Source organism: Nesoenas mayeri (assembly GCF_963082525.1).
Source record: "Nesoenas mayeri genome assembly, chromosome: 1".
In the NCBI taxonomy this organism is placed as follows: Eukaryota; Metazoa; Chordata; class Aves; order Columbiformes; family Columbidae; genus Nesoenas; species Nesoenas mayeri.
This window is the reverse complement of record NC_137541.1, coordinates 139634756-139655949: the sequence shown is the minus strand read 5'-3', so window position 1 is coordinate 139655949 and position 21194 is coordinate 139634756. Positions and strand designations below refer to the sequence as shown.

Here is a 21194-nt window from a genome sequence, read left to right as displayed (position 1 = left end):
AAGGCAGCACCAGGTAAGAGGAAGACAATGACAGCTGGGAGCCAGATGTGCGTGCTACTCTCCTGGCCAGTCCAGGTTGCTCTGCTCCAAGTCTCACAGCTCACAGCAGGCGGTATCCAGCCATTATGACACACGTACCATTGTGATGTTGTCAGGCACAGAAACTCTACCAGCAACTAGCTGCTTGCTCTGGAGGAACAGGGAGAATGCTACTTCTTTTTATTTTCTTTTTCCCAGTGGATGAAGTGCAACCTATTTTTTATCCCATTTAAAGGCTTTGAGTTGTCTGTCACGGTATTTGACTATCATCTTCCACAACAGTCAACAGTAATGTGGAGGTCTGTAACAGTCTTCTTGGGGGCCTAGACAGGCCAAGGCAAGCCTACCACAATGAGGGGTTTATTTCCTTCTCCTCCTTGTATCGGCTATCAGTCTGCAATGGTCATGAGAGCAAACCCAAATATGTGTGGCCCCTTTGCACCCCAACACAAGGAAGAAGTCAAGACTCTCAGGCAGTCCAGCTCCAAAGAATAGAGAAACAGAACTGGGAACCTTGTATTGTCAAACCTCAGAAGATCTTGCCTTACAATAAACAAACTTCCTAGGGAAGTGGAAACACACTATAGGAGCTGCTTGGGGAGCTATCTTCCTGGATGCTCCTGAGACTTACAGCTGAGACTATACTATTGTATGTAGGGGGCTCCAGTTAAGGGTTTGGCTGAATGTTTGAGATCCATCTTCTTTTGGCCAGGAGCTGCTGAGATCTCTTTTGGCTCAAGCAAGGGGATTCTTCTTATCTGAAGAGGCCAAACCCTTTTAAACTCCAAAGACAGAGTTACAATCTTAATTTCCAGCCTGGACTTCAGCAATGTAACAGTCAAACACTGAGTCAAGTGCCAACAGTACGCTAGACTCCCTTCCTTGTGGTGAATGTGCGGTGGAAGAGTGGGGAAACTCTTGGGGACAGACAGAAAGACAGGAAAATGCTTCTAATAATACCTAATAATGCATGATGGAAGATGCACCTCTACACAGAGTTCCATCTGATGCATAAACTAGAATGGATGTTTTCGGTGTTCAGTCAAAGAAGGACCGTGAGGCCCATAAGCACCTCGGTAGTGATAGACTGTAATGAAGAAGAAGCTGTGTTGTCTCAGGTTATTGGGAAACTTAAATGCTGATCCAGTTCTCCTCAAGCTTACACAAACATAACCCCATTTGCTCCCCTAGAGACAATCAGAATCAGGCTGTCAGTAGAGGTGTAAACACAATTTTCTTAAGAAAACAAACTTAATACCAGTTACATACCAAGTTTAAGCTGGTAAGCGTGGTGGTGGTAATTCACCTCAGTTAATTCACTCTCGTAAAATAAGATATTTAATGTAAATGCATCTTTTAATCTAACTCTACAGTCACTGAAGAGAGAGATTTTGAGAGGTCCAGGCATTTCCAAGACTACCTGAGACTAGATACCTATTAGAAGGATCCAGTTCAGTGAGGTAAATCTCACACAAAATTTGCACGGTCACATAGCTTGCACTGACAGGGTGATCATGGCAGTGTCCTCACCAGTTGGACACAGTCCCACAGGATCTGAATAGAGTGAGCAAAGCTAGGTGTAGGCACCAGGGTTCATTGACAGTCCTGGACATGGTGAGATGGTGAATCAGATCCAGTGTCCATGCAGGTACACAAGGTCAGAGACAAGGTTCGAGATAAGCCACCTACCACATAGGTCCAAGGTCCATCCAAGAGATGATACAAGAGATATAGCTGGAGACCTGTTAGGGCACCTAACACATAGATCCAGGCCTGAGCTTACATGGAGCCCCTGGTCAGAGGGTAGGTAGATACCCCTTGGGAGACTGGTCAAGGCCTAATTAGTGCACTCGGGGCCCTGGCAGGCAATGTGTTTCCTGAAGAAGTAAAAGCGGCTCCCAGTAGGGAAGAAGATGATGGAACTGTCCAGAAAACTAAATGGGACACCTGACATCTCCAACACAAACCCAGCATCAACTTTTGTGTTAATAAAAATACCCAGTGGGGATGTACTTAGTTATACTAATGTCTTTCATGACTAAAAGTAGAGTTACTGCAAGCATTTTATACACAGAATGACTAATTGGAATAAGCTGTACAATTTTCAGCTTAAACCAGGTTCTTTATGCTCAACATCCACCTAACATCTAATGACACAGTTTATAGTTTCATTGAGGATTCAGCATCCGGGCAAAAAAGAGAAAGCTTTACGAGTCTTCACTCTAAGTCAATTAGAATTTAAATGTAGGTCGAATGCCAGGGAGAAGAATGGGACCTCCAGCAATTCAGATCTCAGATGTTCACGTACTCTAGAGACAGAAGAATCATTTGCACACTTATTCTGTCTTCCAGAGCTGGGGGCATTCGGAAAGGCAGGTTTGTTCTCTGCTGCATATCTAATAGTGTTTTGACCAACTAGTCTTTAAAGTTTCTGGGAAATGACTCTTCTACCTTTGCCATGGGGAGGCTATTTCACAGCTGAATACATACCATTCCTGATCTGCCCTTGTTAGTCCTAGCTATGACCTCCGCAGAGAAGTACACAACTTCTTTAAATATTTGGTGAGTCTGATAGTTGTTTGCAAGGTGTTTTTGCATCTGCATCAAATCCAGCATATCCCAGCACTAGCCGGGAATACATCAGAAGGAACTTCTGTGAAGTCAGTGAAGTTGCATTGACGTAAACCAACTCTCAAACACGCATCTGCCACTGCATTATCATTTAACCAGGATCCACAGATCTCTTTCTTTTAAATATTAGTATATTTGTTTTGCAGTTTGCTGCAATTCTACTTGCACTGATTGATGTTGCTGGAGAACAGACAGGAGGAAGCCAAAGAGGAAAGAAAGGCCAGGATGCAACCACTCACATAAGAAATCTTCTGGATAGGCCTGGCAAGCCACACAGTTATTGCTCACTGCATTTCAATGCTTCTGTACGCTAGCATGGACACATGCACTCACCCACATATGTATATCATCCTCTACCAAAAGTATTACCTCTAGTCTGCACTACTTTCCTTTTCTTCCCCCCGCTCTCCGTTCCCTCTGCTGCTCATTAAAACTCATCTCTCTCACCTACAATGGCAAGGAGTCAGCAGGCTGCCCAGGTAGCATTAGCTAATGGGAAGTGACAGCCTGCCACCATTTTCTGAAGGTTTACATTTTTGATATCTGCCTGTCTTCCAGCCTGACTAATTCTGTGGAAGACTTTTATCATGGGGAGATTGACCTCAGGCAGGAGACATTTCGTGTCACCGTGAACAAGTGAAATGAAGACACGATGGAGATGGCAAGAACTGACTAGCAGTGAAAGGGAAGGAGAAGAAAACTGATATATGACAAGAATACCTGCTTTACCATGGCAGCCAACTCAGTGATTGGTCCTCTAATGAACAAATTCACTGAAGAACCAGAACTGTGACATACTTTGAGACCTGGTAAGAGGCAATCTTAATTGAAGATAAACTAAAATACTACTAAAGTTATGAGAAGCATTTTTCCACTGATTTACAATGTTCTGGAACCTAATGGAGAGTTCCTCCTTCCTTCTGCCAGCTAGTGCCTCATGAGGTTCACAGGCTGTCTCACAATGACTTAACATGACATAGCCTGCAATACCTCTGTATTTGGGTTTTGGCATTTTATCACAGAGATGTGGAAGTAAAAATCCTAAAAATATTCACAGCACGGATACTTGTTCACACTTACAGAAAGCAAACAATGCTGTTACTGTATTTCTCTGCTGAAGCGCTGTGTCCAACAGAAAGTTTAGTCTGGAGGACTCGTTACCCTCTTTATTTCCCAAGCTCATCACCCTTGGCTGAACTATGTTCTTCAAGATTCCACTTCAGCCTCCTCTCCAACTGAATAGCAGATCCATCCCAAGAATCACAATTTCTTCCTATTCAAGGCTTCTGAGGTTGCCATGAAAAGAAAAAGCTGTTCATAAAAAAAAAAAAAAACAACTACATTCCTTCTCTCCCTGTATGGTATCAAGTGCGTCCTAGTTATGCCTTTCAAAAAAATCAGGTCACTTTGCTGTTAGCTCTGTAGTATTGGGTAGGAAAGCTCCTGAGAAGGTGAGACCATGCATCTCATAAGAGCTCAGGACAGCTCTTTCTAGCTGTGATCTGAGCTTCCCCTTCCAGGATGAGCCAACAACTGAATGTACCACACCAAAGGGGAATAGAAATTACAAAAAACTGGGAGGATTAGCATCCGCAACAATTTCCTGTTTCATATGTTCTCTTCACATCAGGCACCATGGGTGCATTTTGTCTCTGAGTCCTCTCTAGCTCCTAAAGAAGTCTTCATGCACCCAAACCCTATGTGTAGCCAAACAATTGCCCCTTGCAGGGGAGCTCCGCATCTAAAATTTCAATGAGAATTGACACAAGCCTTTTATCTCCTCTGACTTCTCCACAGACATGAACACAATCGCCACTTCACTCCCACATGAATGTGCCTGCACCATACTTAACCCTTCTGTTCTGAGGTCTCTACATCAATTATTTTGCTTTGGCCTATCTGCTGGATTTACTGCATTCCCAAGGAAACATGTTACCTCTTAGATGGGCTTTGGACAGATACATTCAACGCATTTACCCTTAAAGATCCTTTCCCTCAGGTTTAGTGGCACAGTCATCAGACTCCGTGTGTCCTCATCAGATGCAACTGTGCTGTAGAAACCATCCGAACATGCAAACTTTCATCAAGATTAGGTGTTCACTACTTCATTAGTGGGCCAGCAGACACTTAGCAACATATATGGTGTGTCAGAGATGGGATTTGCTTCCTTAAAGAGGGCTATCAGTCAGAATAGGCCGTAACGATCTTTGAAGAGGCCAGGTGCCCTGTAGCAGTGATGAATAAGGAATAACCAAGTGGTTGAGTAGAGCTGCAAAACTGCAATTCAAATTCATACAATGCTGAGGGAGGCCTATCTCTGGGAGAGAGGTTTAAGCCTATCTTGAGACAGGGGAATTAGGGCTCGAGTAGAAGAGAAATTGTATTTTTTGTATTTTGCCCAACGCTGTTCATTCAACCCTGCAATCATCCAACATGCCCTAATTGCTTCAGCATGTCCCTGCAAAACAGAAACTGAGAGTGACTTGCTAAGAGACATACAAAGACACAGATCTAAGGTGCACACAGAAGCAGTCGTCCAATAATGATGACCAGCTGTCACAGGCAGCAAAAACCTCCTGGCAGTTGGCACTGGCGAATTTTCAAATACCCGCTGGTCACTGTTACCCCATTAATCATGGGCACTTTGCCCAGTCTACATTCCTGAACAGCTTTTTTTTTTCTCTCTTCCTCTTCTCGCCTCCTCACAGACTTCTAATACAGTTAATAAAAAATTTATCAGGGCAATGAAATAAACAGCAATTTGATTTGATCTGGGAGCCAAAGAGAGGAGAGTTTCTCCAGTTCAGGTGCAGACTTGGGAGTGTCTGCAAATGCTGGTAGAAATGTGCCCACAAAACCAACAGGATTAGAAAAACTGAGATTGTTTTTGGTTTTTTGTTTGTTTGTTTGTTTGTGGGGTAGGAATTTTTGTTGTTGTTTTTGGGAGTGGAAAGGGCTGGCAGGGAGACCAGTCAGCAGTGTGCTCTTGAGCCCCAGGATGAAGAGGGTAATAGTGTGAAATCCATAGGGACTAATGGACTTTGCAGCACTAGAGATGGTAACAAGCATGGCAGAACCCAGGGCTGATGCACAACAGTCACTACAGCTCCAGAAAACTGCAGATGCAAGTGATTAAGTATCTGGAGTTTCTTTTTGAAATATTATATAGTTCTCCCTTCAAAGAAAGAAGAGAGGAAGAAACACTTGGGTCTAACACTAGTGATGTCTCAAAGGAGTTCAAGGACCAGAGAGACAGGGATAGCATGAAATCCAGCAGAAAAAATGAGTGTTCTGGAATAGTTTGGGCTAGAACAGCATTACTCATCCAGTGAAAAATGTAGCCTGTGCCTCAGGGCTTTGCTGAGCTGGTGGCTCTGGGAGAAGGAAGTGCAGAAATCTCTTCAGGGGAGTCCCTTACCCTCTTGCTCAGCAGGAAATAGCAGGCAAGAGTGTCCAGACAAGGAGATGGCAACCTTCTACTGGGAGAGCTTGCACAAATTTATGTCAGGCTTAAAGTAAGAGATTTGAAGGGGAATGCAGCTACCCATTGCAAGGACAAGTAAATGTATCAGGGATTAAAACTGAAAGCATTATCCAGGGTAGAACAGATTACAGACTAAAAGAAAATATATTGTTATGCCATATAAAGTCACAAAGTCCAGGTTATGGCAAGAGGAAGAGTCAAGACCAATCAATGCTGCCGAGGAGACAGTGTTAGATTGTCAGTAATGCTGGAGTCTCTAAAACTAGCCTCTTAAAACAGTTTTCTGTTTCCTGTATAGACATCGAAGGTGGATTAATGTCACCAAATTTTAGAAATCAAAAACTTTGCTGTGTAAATTTGAGTTAGTCATTCATATTTCTCCTGTTGTCCAAAAAGAGAAACAGGGACTTTCAGAGGATGATCCATCACATTATCTTGAGGCAGACAGCAGGAAGAGTAAGATGTCAACTTCTCCCAACAGACTACAGATGAGGGCCAGATGACTGGCTTCAATTTGTGCTACTAAAACTTAGATGTCTAAGATTAAGTGTGATGAATCTTACCTGCAGTATACTACTTCTGTTTGCGTGACTAAGTGTCCATACACACAAGAGATACAACACCTTAGGAGAGTTACACTTAAAAGACTGAGTGACAGAGATGTATACCTCTGGACTTGGATTTTAGTCCTGCCTCTGATAGGACACCTGTGCAATTTGTCTAGCGGAATGATGTACGTACTCTGGAGTTATAATGTGGTGAACATTTTACAACCTTGCACAGCTATGTCTGTACTGTCTACGGGTTTGATTCTCTTTTGCTCCAGAGAGCAAACCACAGTTTCTCAGTTTTGCTTTGGACAGCCACGCACACAAACATGAGTTCAGTCCCAAGCTCTTTTCCAGAATGAACTAGTGCACCCCCTCTCAAAGGAGGAGCAGGCACAGCTGACATGGACAACCCCCTCCAGACACGCAGACAATGCCAAGTTTGGCTTCCTCAACCTGCAAAAGTCTTCCAACACCAATTCCACAGGCCCTGGGCTTTCAAATGCTTCCATGCATTCCTGTGTCGTGCAACACAGGCTCTTGGCATCAGGTTATAGAGACACCAATCTGCTGGGCTGTGTCCCAGCCTTCTCATTATTTCAGGCACTTTTAAGCAGAAAACATAACGAATCAATCAGCTGAAAAAGAAGCATACCTCAGAGCTACAGGGCCATCACAGGGAGAACAGAAGAGAGCAGGCTCCCCACCAGTGCCCAGTGCAGGGTGGACATGATCTATCCATTCCAAAAGGTAGTACCATCACGTAGCATGAACACAAGCCAGTCCATGCCATCTGGCTTGGTGTCCAGGGCTTTCTCTGATACTATCTGCAGAGGAAGTATAGGCATAGCCAAGGTGTCCAACTCAATTGCAAAGATGGTCCACAGGCTTTGAACAGTTGTAAATTTTCCCCTGGAACACAGTCATGCCATGAATTACATGACACATATTCAGAAAAGTGAAAAACATAGTAGGAAAAGCAATTGTTGCCACGCTGTTAACGCTCCTCTCAAACAGGTTAATGAGGGTGGTCTCCCTATGAACTTTCGTTCTTAACCTCTTGGCTATAGGTCAGTAAGTGGATCAATCTTTCAGGTAAAATCAGCAGTTGGGAGCTCTACAAATTCATAATCCCCAAGATCATGGTTGGATTTGTTAAGGTCATAAGGCTTCTACTCTGTGAAGTCTGTTCTATGGTAATTTGGGAGATTTATCCTACTTCTTCTCAAAGAAATTTTGTTGTTGTTGTTGGAATTCAAAACAGGAACATACCCCAAAGTGACATTCCCATCAGTCTAACAAGGGGACAATCAATTTGAAGAGACTCTCCAGACTAGAGCAGCTGCTGCGGCACCTGCGTGAGGGCCATGTGGAATTCAGCTCTAGGATCTTCCTTCTTGGCTTCTCTTCCTTTGAAAGGCTCTTTACTCTCTGTGTTTTACTTTCCCTTCCTGCACTTAACACATTAGTGGATCTACTTGCTGCGCACCAAAGTTGAGAGATGAACCTCCCAGTTAATAAAACGTGAGTAGATGTCCCACTCACCCACTAACTCAGAAAACATACAACTTCTTCTGATGACACAGTTCTGGTCTCCTGCATCCATTAGCCCACTCATGACCACCATTCCTGGCAGAATGCTGCTAACCTGTCTGTGTCCAAGTCAGCCATGGTCAGATGTCCCAGGCCCACCACATCACCCATACTATGTGGATACCTGAGTATCCATATGCCAGGAAGCTGTGAAAACCCACTCGTCTTGCAGCTTGAGTGGCTTATAAGCTGAGGGCACCCAAAGGGTGAGATGCCATTATGCTAAAATCACTGCACTGTGAGAGTCCTTTCCCCACACATTCAAAGGGAGTGTCTCCTTACCTTATTAAAGGCAAAAGGCTTTTCTTATACTGCTGACAGAGAAGACCCAGAAAGAAATAAAGAAGATAATAGGCTGCCAGAGGCCCAATTTACGCACCCCAAAATTAATGAGTCATTCCAATTAAATTATTTGCCCTAAATTAAAACTTATCACCAAAATCCAATTCTCATTTCATTAAAGAGGACCTCCCTAGTTATCCATTTTTTTTTTCTTCACAGATTGTTTTTTAAAGGTAACCTTAATGGAATGGGAAGAAAAAATGTTGTAGTCTACTTTTCGTTTTTTTTTAAGAACTGTTCCTCATTCCAATATGTATTCACATAATAAATTAGGATGTTCCTAGAAGATTCCGTGGAAGGCCAGAGAAGTACAAGATCATGCCATCAAAGAGACGATGCAAGGAATATCTGATATATGAAGAAGGAGGGAATTTTAAAAGTAACATTGCCTAAGCCTCAGCAGCGTCAGCCTTTTGATATTGGAACAGGCTGCCCAAGGAAGTGGTGGAGTCACCATCCCTGGAAGGGTTTAAAAGGCATTTAGATGAGGTTCTTAGGGACATGGTTTAGTGCCAGAGTTAGGTTATGGTTAGACTTGATGATCCTGAGGGCCTCTTCCAACTGAAATGATTCTATGACTCTCTTCTATATCAGAACTGAGAACGTGCACAACCCCCGTTTGGGCATCTCCAAAGGGTCCCTCAGAAAAAGCCAGGCAGAGAAATGATGGCACTCCTGATGTTTCTTTGAGAAAACAAACCAATCTCTTGGGCGTGTTCTCAGCCTTTCACACACCACCAGGACTCCTTGGTTCCTTGAGCTTGGTTGCTCCTGCCACAGGTCTGCCTGCTGACAGCCTGAGATGTGACAGGCAGAGACTCAGGGCTGCCACCGAGCGCAGCCACATGGTCCCCCTCCCTCAGATCACCCACTTCAACCTTTGTTTCTTTCCCAGGAATAACCTTTCTCCTGTTTCCTGTTGGAGACTAACACTTTAAAACCCCATATCTGGGGGTTTTTTTTAAAGGCATTTTCAAAAGCTGTGGTTGGGTTTTGAGAAAGTGCTCCCTGCCTGAATACACTGTAAATGGAAGCCATATGTCTAAGTATCTGTTTCTTTTTCATCTATTTTGTTGTGTGCACATTTGGCAAGTTATTTTTTCCCCTTAACTATCACATCTCAGGCTTTATTAAACCAATCTGCTATTCTGTTATTTTGGAGGGTTGTGGGTTTTTTTTTCCCAAGCAACCGACTACTGACATTTAAGTGGCTATACAGGAAATGTGATATTAAGTCATTATTTTCTCAGAATGTTTCTTTGCTTTCTGGTGAGTAAGGAGCTGCTACCGGGGTAGCAATTCCAATGTTTCTAAAGATAAAAAAAGAAGAGCTGGAGCTCTGAGAAAAGCCATCAAAATCCAAACCCTGAAAAGCTATTACTTAATACAATTTACCATTTGTTGGGTTTTTTTTTTTTGTGGGAAGCAGCTGGAGGCTTATCCTACGAGGTATGGCATGCATTCACACCAACAAGACAGACAATGCGTTTCCCTCAGGAGCGATGAGGGCCAGCAAGTGGATAGAGACAAATGGCAGGAGCAAGTGGTGACCATGGGTCAGCTGGGGTCAGTACCCACCATGCAGATGGATGCAGGTGGTGGTAGGAAGGCACAGCACAGAGACCATGCCTACCTACCTCTCCCCACCCTTCAAGTCTTCAAGTCACTTTTAAAAGGACAGTCTCATTTCAGAAATGCTGTCTCCTTGTTCCTTTTCTTGAAGTGGCAACTTCTTTCTTTCTGTAATTAATTCATATTAAGTAGTAAAATGGAAAGCTTTCAAATTAGGAAATAAATTTGCTTCTTTCTACAAGTCTTGTTGGTTTTGAACTGCTGGCTCAATTTAGGTTTATTTTACAATCTGTTTCTAGTCCATTCCAGTTTCAGAAGAAATCTTGGCTCCAATGAAGCAAAATTCCCTTTAATTTCAGTGGAATCAAGGTTTTGGTCCAGGTTCTCATCCACTAACACAGAGCTACAATGAGAGCAGACAGTAACACAGCAGCCAAAAACACAGAACATGAGCTGGTGGACCCCAGGAATCTGGAATTTCATCCCATATGGAGTTTTTGAGCATGGCAGATTTGCAGTATCAACTCCACTGGCACCAGTGAAATAAGAAAAACACACAAAAGGAACACTCTGTTCCACAAATGCTAGAATTAGCAAGGCCTGATTTAACCATAGCTACATGTCCTAAGTCCTCGTGCCTCGTACTTTGGAAAACCTTCAAAGCTCTTCACCAGTTTCAGTCAAGGTGGCAATTGCAAGCACCTGGCTCCAAACCAACCTGCAACCTGACAGCCTTTTACACGTCCCATCAGTTACGGGATGCAGAGGGACAGTGGTGTCCACTAGTGAGAATTTGAGGGGCAGGAGCTCTTGTTGGGGCAAGGTCACAGCAGGTACATGGGGTGCTGGGGTCAGCTGAGCAGAGGACTGCCAAGCAGGAGGACAGGCAAACAGCATAACCATGCAAATAAACCCATACAAGCCTTGTTTCCTTAGGAAGCCAAGCTACTCCCAGCATCTCTAGGGCTTGAATGTAATAAAAGCTCAAATGAGCAAACCCCAAATGCGGCTAACCTCAACCTGGCAGTATTTCTTTCAAGGAAAAGAAAAGAAAAAAATAAAATGGACCATAAAGCTAGGGAAAAGGTTGATCTGAGACAGAAAAATGTGGAGCATGGTTAAACTTAGCTTTCATCTGTATTGGCATATAAAAGGACAAGTTTCTAGTGGAGATTAGCTACACATCTTTTCTCTATATTTTGGACTAGAAATACAAAGCTTCAGATCAGATATTTTTGAGACTTTTTCTAAGAAACCTTTTTTTTTCTCATTTTCAAGCTACTAAACTGTCACAGGCCTGCAATGTGCAATGAGTAAGATATTTATTCCTGTTTATTAATATTCTCTGCAAAAAGATCTCAAGATGATGTGGGAAAAAAATGTACACTCACTATTGGCAAGACACCAGCCATCATGGAGGGAGCAAGCAATGGCAATCTATGACTTAGGATGTCCAAAGGTCCACATGCTGTTGCGGGCAAATTCAGTCAAATTTCAAGGCTCACAACAGGTCAAGGCAACTCTGTTGTGCTATCAAGGCCATTGCTTTTTCACCAGTGGGAGCAGAAACACACTTGGATTTATGATTAATGGTAATCTGTACTCTCTCAAGGGTTAGCAGACTTCGTGGTGGGACTAGGTTCTTATTGTATTTGGAGTTTAGAGCATAATATTGTCCCTACTCCACTGTCATATATTCCAGGCTAAGACTTGGGACAGTAGACTGAGACAACCAGACAGAGAAATAACAAGACAAAATCTTTTAGAGCTCAGGTCTGAATCAAGAGTCAAATCACAAAAAATCAGCTGATACTGCTCCAAAGACACCACTCAAGCTAAGCTGATTTATATCACTAAGAAGTTGCATTATCATATCAAGATCCTTCCTCCCAGCCATAAGAAAGCATTTCATGTATTTGATGCAATACTGCTTTCTCCAAAATGAGTAAGCATTTTCTGAAGTATTCTGTTTTTGTCTCCTGCCTGCACCTGCAAAGCAAGCACCAAAATATTTCCAGAAAAACCTCCTGATTTATGCACTGAAAAGTACTGAGATCCAGCCTATATAACAAAGCTGAACCCTATGCTGCATGGTAACACTCCAGCCATGCCTGGAGATAGGAAAACAGGAGTTAAGAGGCATCAGAACACTATGGGGAAGCCATAAAAATACTAGATGGTGAGCGGCAGGAAGTTCCTCGGTAACCTATGAAACACCAGGTGCAGTTTCCTGCAATTTATGAGTTTGGGCAAAACAAACCAGCACACAAAACCTAGCAAGATTGCCATCAATACTACTGTGTGCCTGAAATTCTAGAATTATTTTGCCAGTAGGAGACGATGGTCCATGGTAACAGCAGAAGGGGGGAAGCAAGATCTACCGTGTGTCAGTTCCCCAAGATGATTCCCTGCTCTCTCAGCTTATTTTCCCCATCAAACTGATCCGCTGTCACTTCCTTCCAAGCATACTGGTTCTGTCTCTCCCAGTCCCTGTAGTAATCTGAATTTATCTCCTCCCTCCAATCTTTTCTTCTTCTCCCCCACTGCTCCCAGAAAAATGATCTTTTTTCTTCCTCCCAGAAAATTCATACTCCCAAGTTATCTCATTATTCTTTGCAACAGCATGCCAAATTTGCTGTCATTTTCCCACTGGGGCTATGTCCTGAAAAAGACAAAGTGGTCTGTGCTCATTCCTACCTACTGCAGGCTCCCTGGAATTGAAAACACTACAGTGTTAGCGCTCAGAAAGATCCCTCCGATTTCTGGGCTCCACGCCCACAAAGAGGGAAAGCACACATATCTCAGAAAATGGCATCTGACTCCATCCTTATTGTCTGGCTAGCAAAGGCAAAATAGCTTCAGCTCTCCTCAAACCACCCTGCTTCCAGTGCTGGCCGAAGGAGCTGGAAGGCCAGGCGTGCCAAGGGACAACAGGCTCCCACCACCGCTCTGCTGAGCTCAAAACCAGCCCGGCTCTGGCCTCCCAGTGACCCGTCGCAAAAACTGACAGCCACTAACTCTGTGTTCCGGCAGGGAATAAACTGAATAAAGAGGATGACCTAAACGGGTCTGGAAAGGATGCATGGCACCATACGGACTGCTCAGCCTGGACTCTCCTCTACAGCCGTGGAAGGAAGCTGATGTTTCCACTGGTCAGTTCTTCTGATGAATTTTGGATGGCTACTTTAGCATGAATTGGAGGGGTGACCTCATTAATGTTTACAAATATATAAAGGGTGAGTGTCACGAGGATGGAGCCAGGCTCTTCTCGGTGACAACCAATGGCAGGACAAGGGGTAATGGGTTCAAACTGGAACACAAGAGGTGTTCTTCTCAAATTTGAGAAGAAACTTCTTCTCAGTAAGGGCAACAGAACACTGGCACAGGCTGCCCAGGGAGGTTGTGGAGTCTCCTACTCTGGAGACATTCAAAACCTGCCTGGATGCCTTCCTGTGTAACCTCATCTAGGTGTTCCTGCTCTGGCAGGGGGATTGGACTAGATGATCTTTTGAGGTCCCTTCCAATCCCTAAGATTCTGTGATTCTGTGGATGGTGTCTGAGAAGAGCCTGCTTCTCCTCACTCATGGCACAGGGAGTCCAAAGAGACCCACTCCAGCAGTAACGTCTATGTTTGGCCAGACAAACCTCACCATGGTTCATCACCTCAGGCCCAAGACTGATGATCAGCAGAAGTTACCTCCACCTGATCTCCAGCTTCAGGCTCCTGTAAAACACACTTGCGTGCGTTGCTCCACTTCTGTTCAGAAACTCTTCTCACAGCCCCAAAGTCTAAAGCATTTTCTTTCCCTACCACTGTCCCCAGCAATGGGGGCAAGGGCTGAGGGGATGGTGCACACCACATTCCCTCCTCAGGCCTAGACTCGGCTCCCAGCGAGGGGCTCGCTGGCTAAGCGGAGCTTACGCTGGGGCAGCCTGGCTGGCTTCAGCTGCCTCTCTGGGTAAAGGATTTAGCTCTTTGGTGCTTTACCAGTCACCCGCACAAAGCCCTTTTATTTCAGAGAAGTGGACTGTGAGGGGGCACAGCTAATCTATCACATAGAGTTAATAGTAGATTTTCTATGGTTAAATCCCAGCAACAACAAATACATCTTTATACCACTTTGAAACAATGAATGGTCACTCTGAACCTTTGCAGGCAAGGAGCTCTACAAAGGCAATGTATAATGGAGAAAGGCTACACCCTGTGGTTCTTTTCACACATTAATGCGTATCAGTTTGAAAGAAAACTGTAGGCTTTGGCTTTTAGCCGCTATACATTTGACTTTGAGTTTGTGATTAGGGCTGGGCAGTAAACAAGAATTCCTCTTCATGAAAATTTGCTGCTGTTGTTTACAAATTTGTTTTTGTTTTGCCAAAATGACAAAGCCCTTTTGATTTTTTCTTCAAGAAATAAACATTAAACCAAGGGAGAGCCCACGTCCCTGGAACAACCAATAACTGGGAATCACAAGAAATGTTAGTGAGCCTGCAGGAGTCCCAGGATCTGAGCAAAAATGCGAATGCGAGTTCTCCATACCTCAGCTCAATGCTCCAGCTTTTAGACAGGCTGTGGCAATGCTATGCCTTTTTCTCCTCTGAGCATTGACCAGAAAAAGCACCTCAGACCTGTAAAACCTTCCTGATTAAATTTTAATCAAAGCCAAAAACAGTGAAATCTTTTAGTTTCACCAAAAAGTTCCCAGCCATCTCCACTCACAATGATGCCTTGTTGCAAAGGCTCTGGACAGCAAATACAGCAACCATCACTTGCTCCTAGTTGAGTTATTACATTAGCCAGACTTAGATAGGCCTAAGTCTTTATTGCAAAAGCTTTTAAACCCCAGGCTTGTTAAGATCTCTGTGCCTTTGTGCGTGTGACCCTGATGAGACAAGTAATGACTAATATTTAACGCCTGAGAAAGGGATTGAGGATAAAAGAACAAGAACCCAAGGTAATGCTGGGAAAGGGGCAGCCACTGTGTCCCCATTACGACTCATTCTCCTGGAACAAGTTAGTCAACATATTGGAATGAACGATTAAACATCTCATTTATAAACACCTAGAGGATAAAAATACAATAAAGGAAAATATAATCAATGTACTTTTGGCAAGCACATATCATGTCACCCCAGCCTCATTTCCTTTTTTGGCAGGATTTCTGGCATAGCAGATAATGCAGGAACACTATATGTGATGATGTGATATATTTTGACTTCAGAAGGCTCGACAGTCTCTTGAACAAGTTAAGAGAATATGGTAGATGTTAAATCACCGTCAGGATGCTTCAAAGAGCTGAAATCAATGGATGACTATCCGCCAGGGATTGAGGTTTTAGTGGGTTGCTACCACAGTCGGCTCTTGTACCCTGATATCTTCAATATTTTAATTAACACCTTCATGATGGAACAGAAAGAAGGCACCTGACTTTTGTCAATGACACCAAGTTGAGGGCAGTTGCAAGTGCTTTGGAGACCACGATCATAAGTAAACTGAAGAAGTGGTGTCCATGGAGAAACCCTCCAGATGGCATCCAACAACAGTAAGTACAAAGCACTGCTGCAGAAGGGGTGAAAAAACAACTATCACTCAAATACAGAAGTGGGGAATGAGCCGCAGACTGTGCTGCAGACCAGTAACAGAGAGCAACAGGGAGACTACATAAGAGAAAGCAATGAGGCACTCTTATAATAAAAGGTAAATCTCATCTTAATCTGGGTTTAGACAAGTGAAGCATGATATACAAAACATGACTGGTACTTTTATCTGCACAACTGAGTCCTGAACTGGAACTCTTGCTTTGGTTTTGCATAGTACACTTAAGAAAACAGACAGTGAAATACATATGACCTGAGGGTTAGAAAATATGACTTGCGAGAAGTAGGGAGCCTGTTAAGCTGGACTAGAAAGGTCTGAGATACAGGGGTTAATGGGTTTCTAGCAAGTAAAAGGTAGTTTTGAGGAAGAGGAGGAGAAATTATCACCATGTGTCTTGGAAAGACCAGAAATAATTGACAGCAAAATCAATTTGGATCATATGTTAATAAGAGCTTTCCAAGCACAAGGGGAGTGAAATAATGACCGTGCACTGGCTATACAGGCACAGGGTGTCTTGAAAAAACACCTGTTAGGGGCAGTCATAGTATAGCTGACCTTGTCTCATTGCATGCGGAAAGACCAGATCCTTTCTGGTGAGTCCTTCCAGCTTTTTGCTCCTCTGATCAAACCCCAGCAGAAATACTTGGGGTAATAAATGGAAAGAGTCGCTAGTAGCCATTACACCCCAACGGAGGCAGCATGAAAGGCTTTGAGTGAGGTGGTAGTTCAGAGCGGTCTCTTCATGCATTCACCCCAGTGCAGAGAGTGCAGTATCAGCATCTGGTGGCAACTGGACCTGGGCAGAGACAGCTGCCTCCAGTTCAACCCACCCTGCAAGCAGTGCTGGCCACCTGAGTCAGAAACACAGAACAGATGGCCATGGTTATACTAATGAATCTTTTGGTGGTGAACACCTACTTCTACCAGCAAAGTTGGCTTTGAGTTTGAAAAGGAGGAAAGACTTTGTAAGAGCCCTTTTTTCTACTTTTAGCTACGAAGTTGTGATTTTTTTCTTAAGTGTTGTTTCATTACCCCTCTTTTAGACCTTTGCAATATGTCTCAGCTGAGAGTACTCCCATCAATGGACACATACACTTAAGCCAGAGAGCAAAGGCGCAGACCAAGTGGGCTGTCTACACAGAAACTGGTGCTGGCTGATGAGAAATAATTGGCTTTTCCCTTGGAAATGCTAAAGGACAGGGGCGCACATGTTAGAGAGGTAATGTCCCTCTTTCTGTATGTACCCCTGCAGATCCGGATAGCAGAGTTCATGCAGCAGAGCTCACCCCAGGGAAAGCTGATTTTTTTGAGGGAGGAAGGGACTCGCTCCTAGAATGTAATTCCATTAGCCTGCAGTGATCTAAACACAGTGAATCCTTGGGATACACCAAAGCCCATGTATTTCAGCTGGCACTGTAGAAATGGACATGGTCTTCTCTAGCTTCAAGGGCTCCCAGCACCCCTCTAGTATCTGCCTACCTGTTAGTCTCTGCTGTATCTATTCCATTTGTTTCTAGGGGTGAGAAGGGCTGGGGCTTCACAGTGGCCATATAGATTAGGGAGTTGAATGGGGGGAGATTGGCTGGCAAGGAATTTCTGACCCTGGCTTGTTTCAGTTTCCCTGGCCTTTTTTGAAGGGAATCACTGATTATCATTCCAGAAATCCTGTCAGACTACCCCACAGACCAGCTGACCAACCTGTTATTTATTTTTTCAGGATCCGTATTTCCTCTTGTTTATTTATTTATTTTTATGTTTGGGATGCGCAGAGCTTCACGTAGCTGATATTTTTTAATTTATGAACACAAAACCAAGAGAAGTAAAAAAACTACATTAAATAAATATAACTAAAAAGCTTATCATGACTCAATATCCAAACCAATTTGTGCTAGCGGGAGACTATTTTTCAGGTAGACAACCCGCAAATCAAAGAATAATAATAATCAATAGGAGAAAATGATACTCAGAGAGAAAAAGGATATTTTCTAACCTATACTATTTTCTAATGAATTAGTTTTATTAGTTAAGATTATTTAAAATTAATTATTTATTAGTTTTAAAAAAATAAAAACATGGTTTGAAATGATGAGTCTAACTTTTCCAAATTTTAAAGGATTTTGTATTTATATTTTGCATAGATTTTTCCTACAAGATGAAATTTAGTTTTAGAAAGATCAAAGCTATGAGTTTCCTCTAATTACAGGATTACATGACATGGAGCTTTAAAGGCAAGCACGATATCATAATGAGTCTTTTGCTAGATCTGTGGCAGGCATTAAACAAAGATTATCCACAGATACCTTGTTCACAGGCATCCAGAGTTTAGGCGTGCCAAAACCTGAATTTTCTCATCCTTAGAAAGGTGGCAGTAGTTCAGAGCTGGACACCCATGCATTTAGGCAAAAGCTAAGCTAGAGAACTCCATTTTCCTCCTTAGGCCCATATCTAATAGGCACAAATAATATTAATAATACATGTATGTGGCTCTACAATTCATTTGTACCTATATTTTTCTTGACAGGTAAATGGAAAATGACTGCTGTCAGATTTTACCAGCAACAAACCACCCACAGCCGGTTAGCTATGCGGCGCTGTAGCTAGCGGGGAGGTAGGGTGCACCTCCAGTCCTGGCAAGCGCATTTCACACCGAGTGCACTCCAGCAAACACCCAGACAAGCCGGGAGAGCTGCTCTGTGTGCTGGTGTGTGCTGCTCTTCACGCTGCTGGGGGAGGATTTTGTTCAGGAAGAGAAAGAAGGAGCTTTCTGTCTCACTACACTCACATGTGAAGCATCACCTCTGACCATACGTCTGGACTTCACCTGGCAGATAAACACCCGATACACTAGCTAGTCCTGTGCTTGCTAAGAAACAACAGCAAGAGGAAGAGTCCCTTCATGCATGCATTTATAGCCAGAGCAATTCAAACACTTGCTGGGGGAAATAAAATCTGTGGCCTTTCAGGTTCCTAGACAAATCAGGAGAAATAACAAACTCCTGTCTCAATGATTATGTACAAGCCAAACGTATCTGTAGTATGTATCGAACACATTCATACATACCTATCTATCTAAGCTGCTCTATAAATATTTTAGATAAATCGACAGATAAACAGAATGGTGTGAAGATTAAAAGCAAACCAAAACAAAACTGAATAAACTCGCTTGTTTGGTATTCTGGTCTGGACAGAATGGAACAAGTAAACTCCATAATGCCTTTACCAGTAATTGGTGAACTCCTTGATATGTTTACTCTCTCTTATACCATGAATGCAGGTAGACAACTAGAGGAATGCTGGGTCAGAATGCCAGTTTCCTATAACACACACTGGAGGAGATAAGCTAAATGAGGAAAGGGCAACAGAAGGTATACAGCAACTACCTCAGGTACTGGGTTTCACACATGCCTAGTGACAGCATGCCCTGCAAACCAGTGACCCAGCACAGAAAAACACCTAGGAAAATTAATTCCTCAGCCTTGCAAAGAGTTGACAATGGAAGGCCACAAAACACAACACAGTAGCCTGTTGACACAAGAAAAAATAAAGGAAATCTCAGGAAGAAGGAGGCAAAGAAACCAAAGGGCTGCTTGGAAAGAGATGAGGCAAACACGATGTTCTGACAAGTGTCATAAACAAATGCTTTCCCCTCAGCGCCAGAACAACCACAGCCAGGAGCCAGGTTTGCATTTTACTAGAATATGTCTTGGCATCATTGGTGTCCCCTGCTCTGTCACCACTTTTGTAAGGACAGACTGACAGCAAAGTCCTGCCACGCTGCAGTGGAACACAACAGTTCTGCTGGCTTCTGTTGTAAACGTAAGGGACATGCAGGCTACAGACCCTGGGGTTTCTCTAAGATACAGATCCCTCCACCCACCGTGTCTTTTGCTCTTAGCTCTCTGCTCAGCCATGTTACTTACCTTGCACAATCAAGTAAACCTGGGAAGTCTTGGGTTGATGCTGCGTCTGCACTGAACACGTATAGGACCCCTCATCGTAGACATCTACTTTCTGGATCCGCAGGCTGTATTCCAGGGGGTTTCTCTTCTCCAGCTCTACTCGAGGGTCCAGAGACCACTTGTCCTCTCCAGCAAAAATGATGCCGGAACGGTTTAACCAGGCCACCTTGGAGCTTTTGTCTTCTACATAACATCTGCAGAGGGTGAGAAAGGTGAGGGGGGAGATTAACAAACCTCTCCATCATTTCCATTTTGTCCCTTCCCTTTACTACTTTGCTCAGAAACTCCACAAGCACACTCCTGCCTTGCCAGTGAACCATCACTGCCCCATGGCCACGTATTTTGCAATGATTTTTTGAAGGGTTTCAGAAACCTTTGGTTCATGAAACCATGGGACTTGGGGTGGCCATGCCTCCTGTTCTCTCTTCCTTTTGTCTGTGGCCTACATCTTTACCAAAAATGACTTTGGAAGGCCACAAGAGATCCTGGTCACCAAATCCCTTCTAACCCTGCCAATGGGAAATGTCAGAAGGAGTTCTTCCCATGCTCTCCCTCACTTTCAAAAGTTAAGTATACAAGAGAGTTACATTCCCAGCCCCCTGCCCCCTGCCAGCCTGGAGGGCAAAGGTTCATGGCTCCAGCAGCTCAGGGCACAGCTGCTTCATCCCCCAGTTTCAGCATCACAAGGGGAGGAAGCTATAGTATATCTCCCCTCTCCACCCCACTGACAAGAAATGACTTTGTGGAAAGAGGGATTCACTCCTCAGACACTGTCATCCTAACACACACACACACACAGGTCCTTGTCGATGCGCACCTGCCCACTTGTGCAGGCAAGTGCAGATTTCAGGCTGAAAAGGATCACCTGTGGGGGTGTCACTGCCATCCCTGTGACACACAGCATGTCCAGTGAACATCCCATTTGAGATGGGAGAGAAAGAATGACAGCTGGGGGCAGCAGGCAGAGGAGGAGCAGCGGGACCAGCAATTGCCACAGCTGTGATTGCCAGTGATTGCAAGGCAGAGGACAGACTAACCCTGTTACAAGTGCATGACAAGTGTATTGCTCCTTGACAGAGAACGGAGAAGGTGCTGTGAAGACAAATGCATCTTTGGCCAAGGCACCTGCTCTCTGGACCATTTCACACCTCCAGAAGGTGGCTTGCACAGAAGACATGAGGAGATGCCACTGAGGAGGCACATCCTGCTTGCTCTCCGCTGTGTCTCATATAAGAGGCCCAGAGCTGTAGAAAACATGGAGACATAATTCCTCTTTCACCCTGGCAGCCGTACCCACCAGGGCCGGGCTCAGGCTGAGAGGGTTTCACAGTATCGCAGTATGTTAGGGATTGGAAGGGACCTCAAAAGATCATCTAGTCCAATCCCCCTGCTGGAGCAGGAACACCTAGGTGAGGTCGCACAGGAACATG

General features: G+C 43.9%; 1 protein-coding gene across 2 annotated transcripts in view; it reads right to left on the bottom strand.

Moving 5' to 3' along the window:
- LSAMP (limbic system associated membrane protein) overlaps positions 1-21194 on the bottom strand; it is a gene marked incomplete at both ends in the record, with an annotated part of 311934 nt that overhangs the window by 145712 nt on the left and 145028 nt on the right. For both annotated transcript variants that reach the window (XM_080363178.1, XM_080363179.1), the window contains one exon: positions 19726-19958. In XM_080363178.1, coding sequence (XP_080219304.1) covers positions 19726-19958 — 233 coding nt within the window. The remainder of the gene's footprint in view (positions 1-19725; positions 19959-21194) is intronic.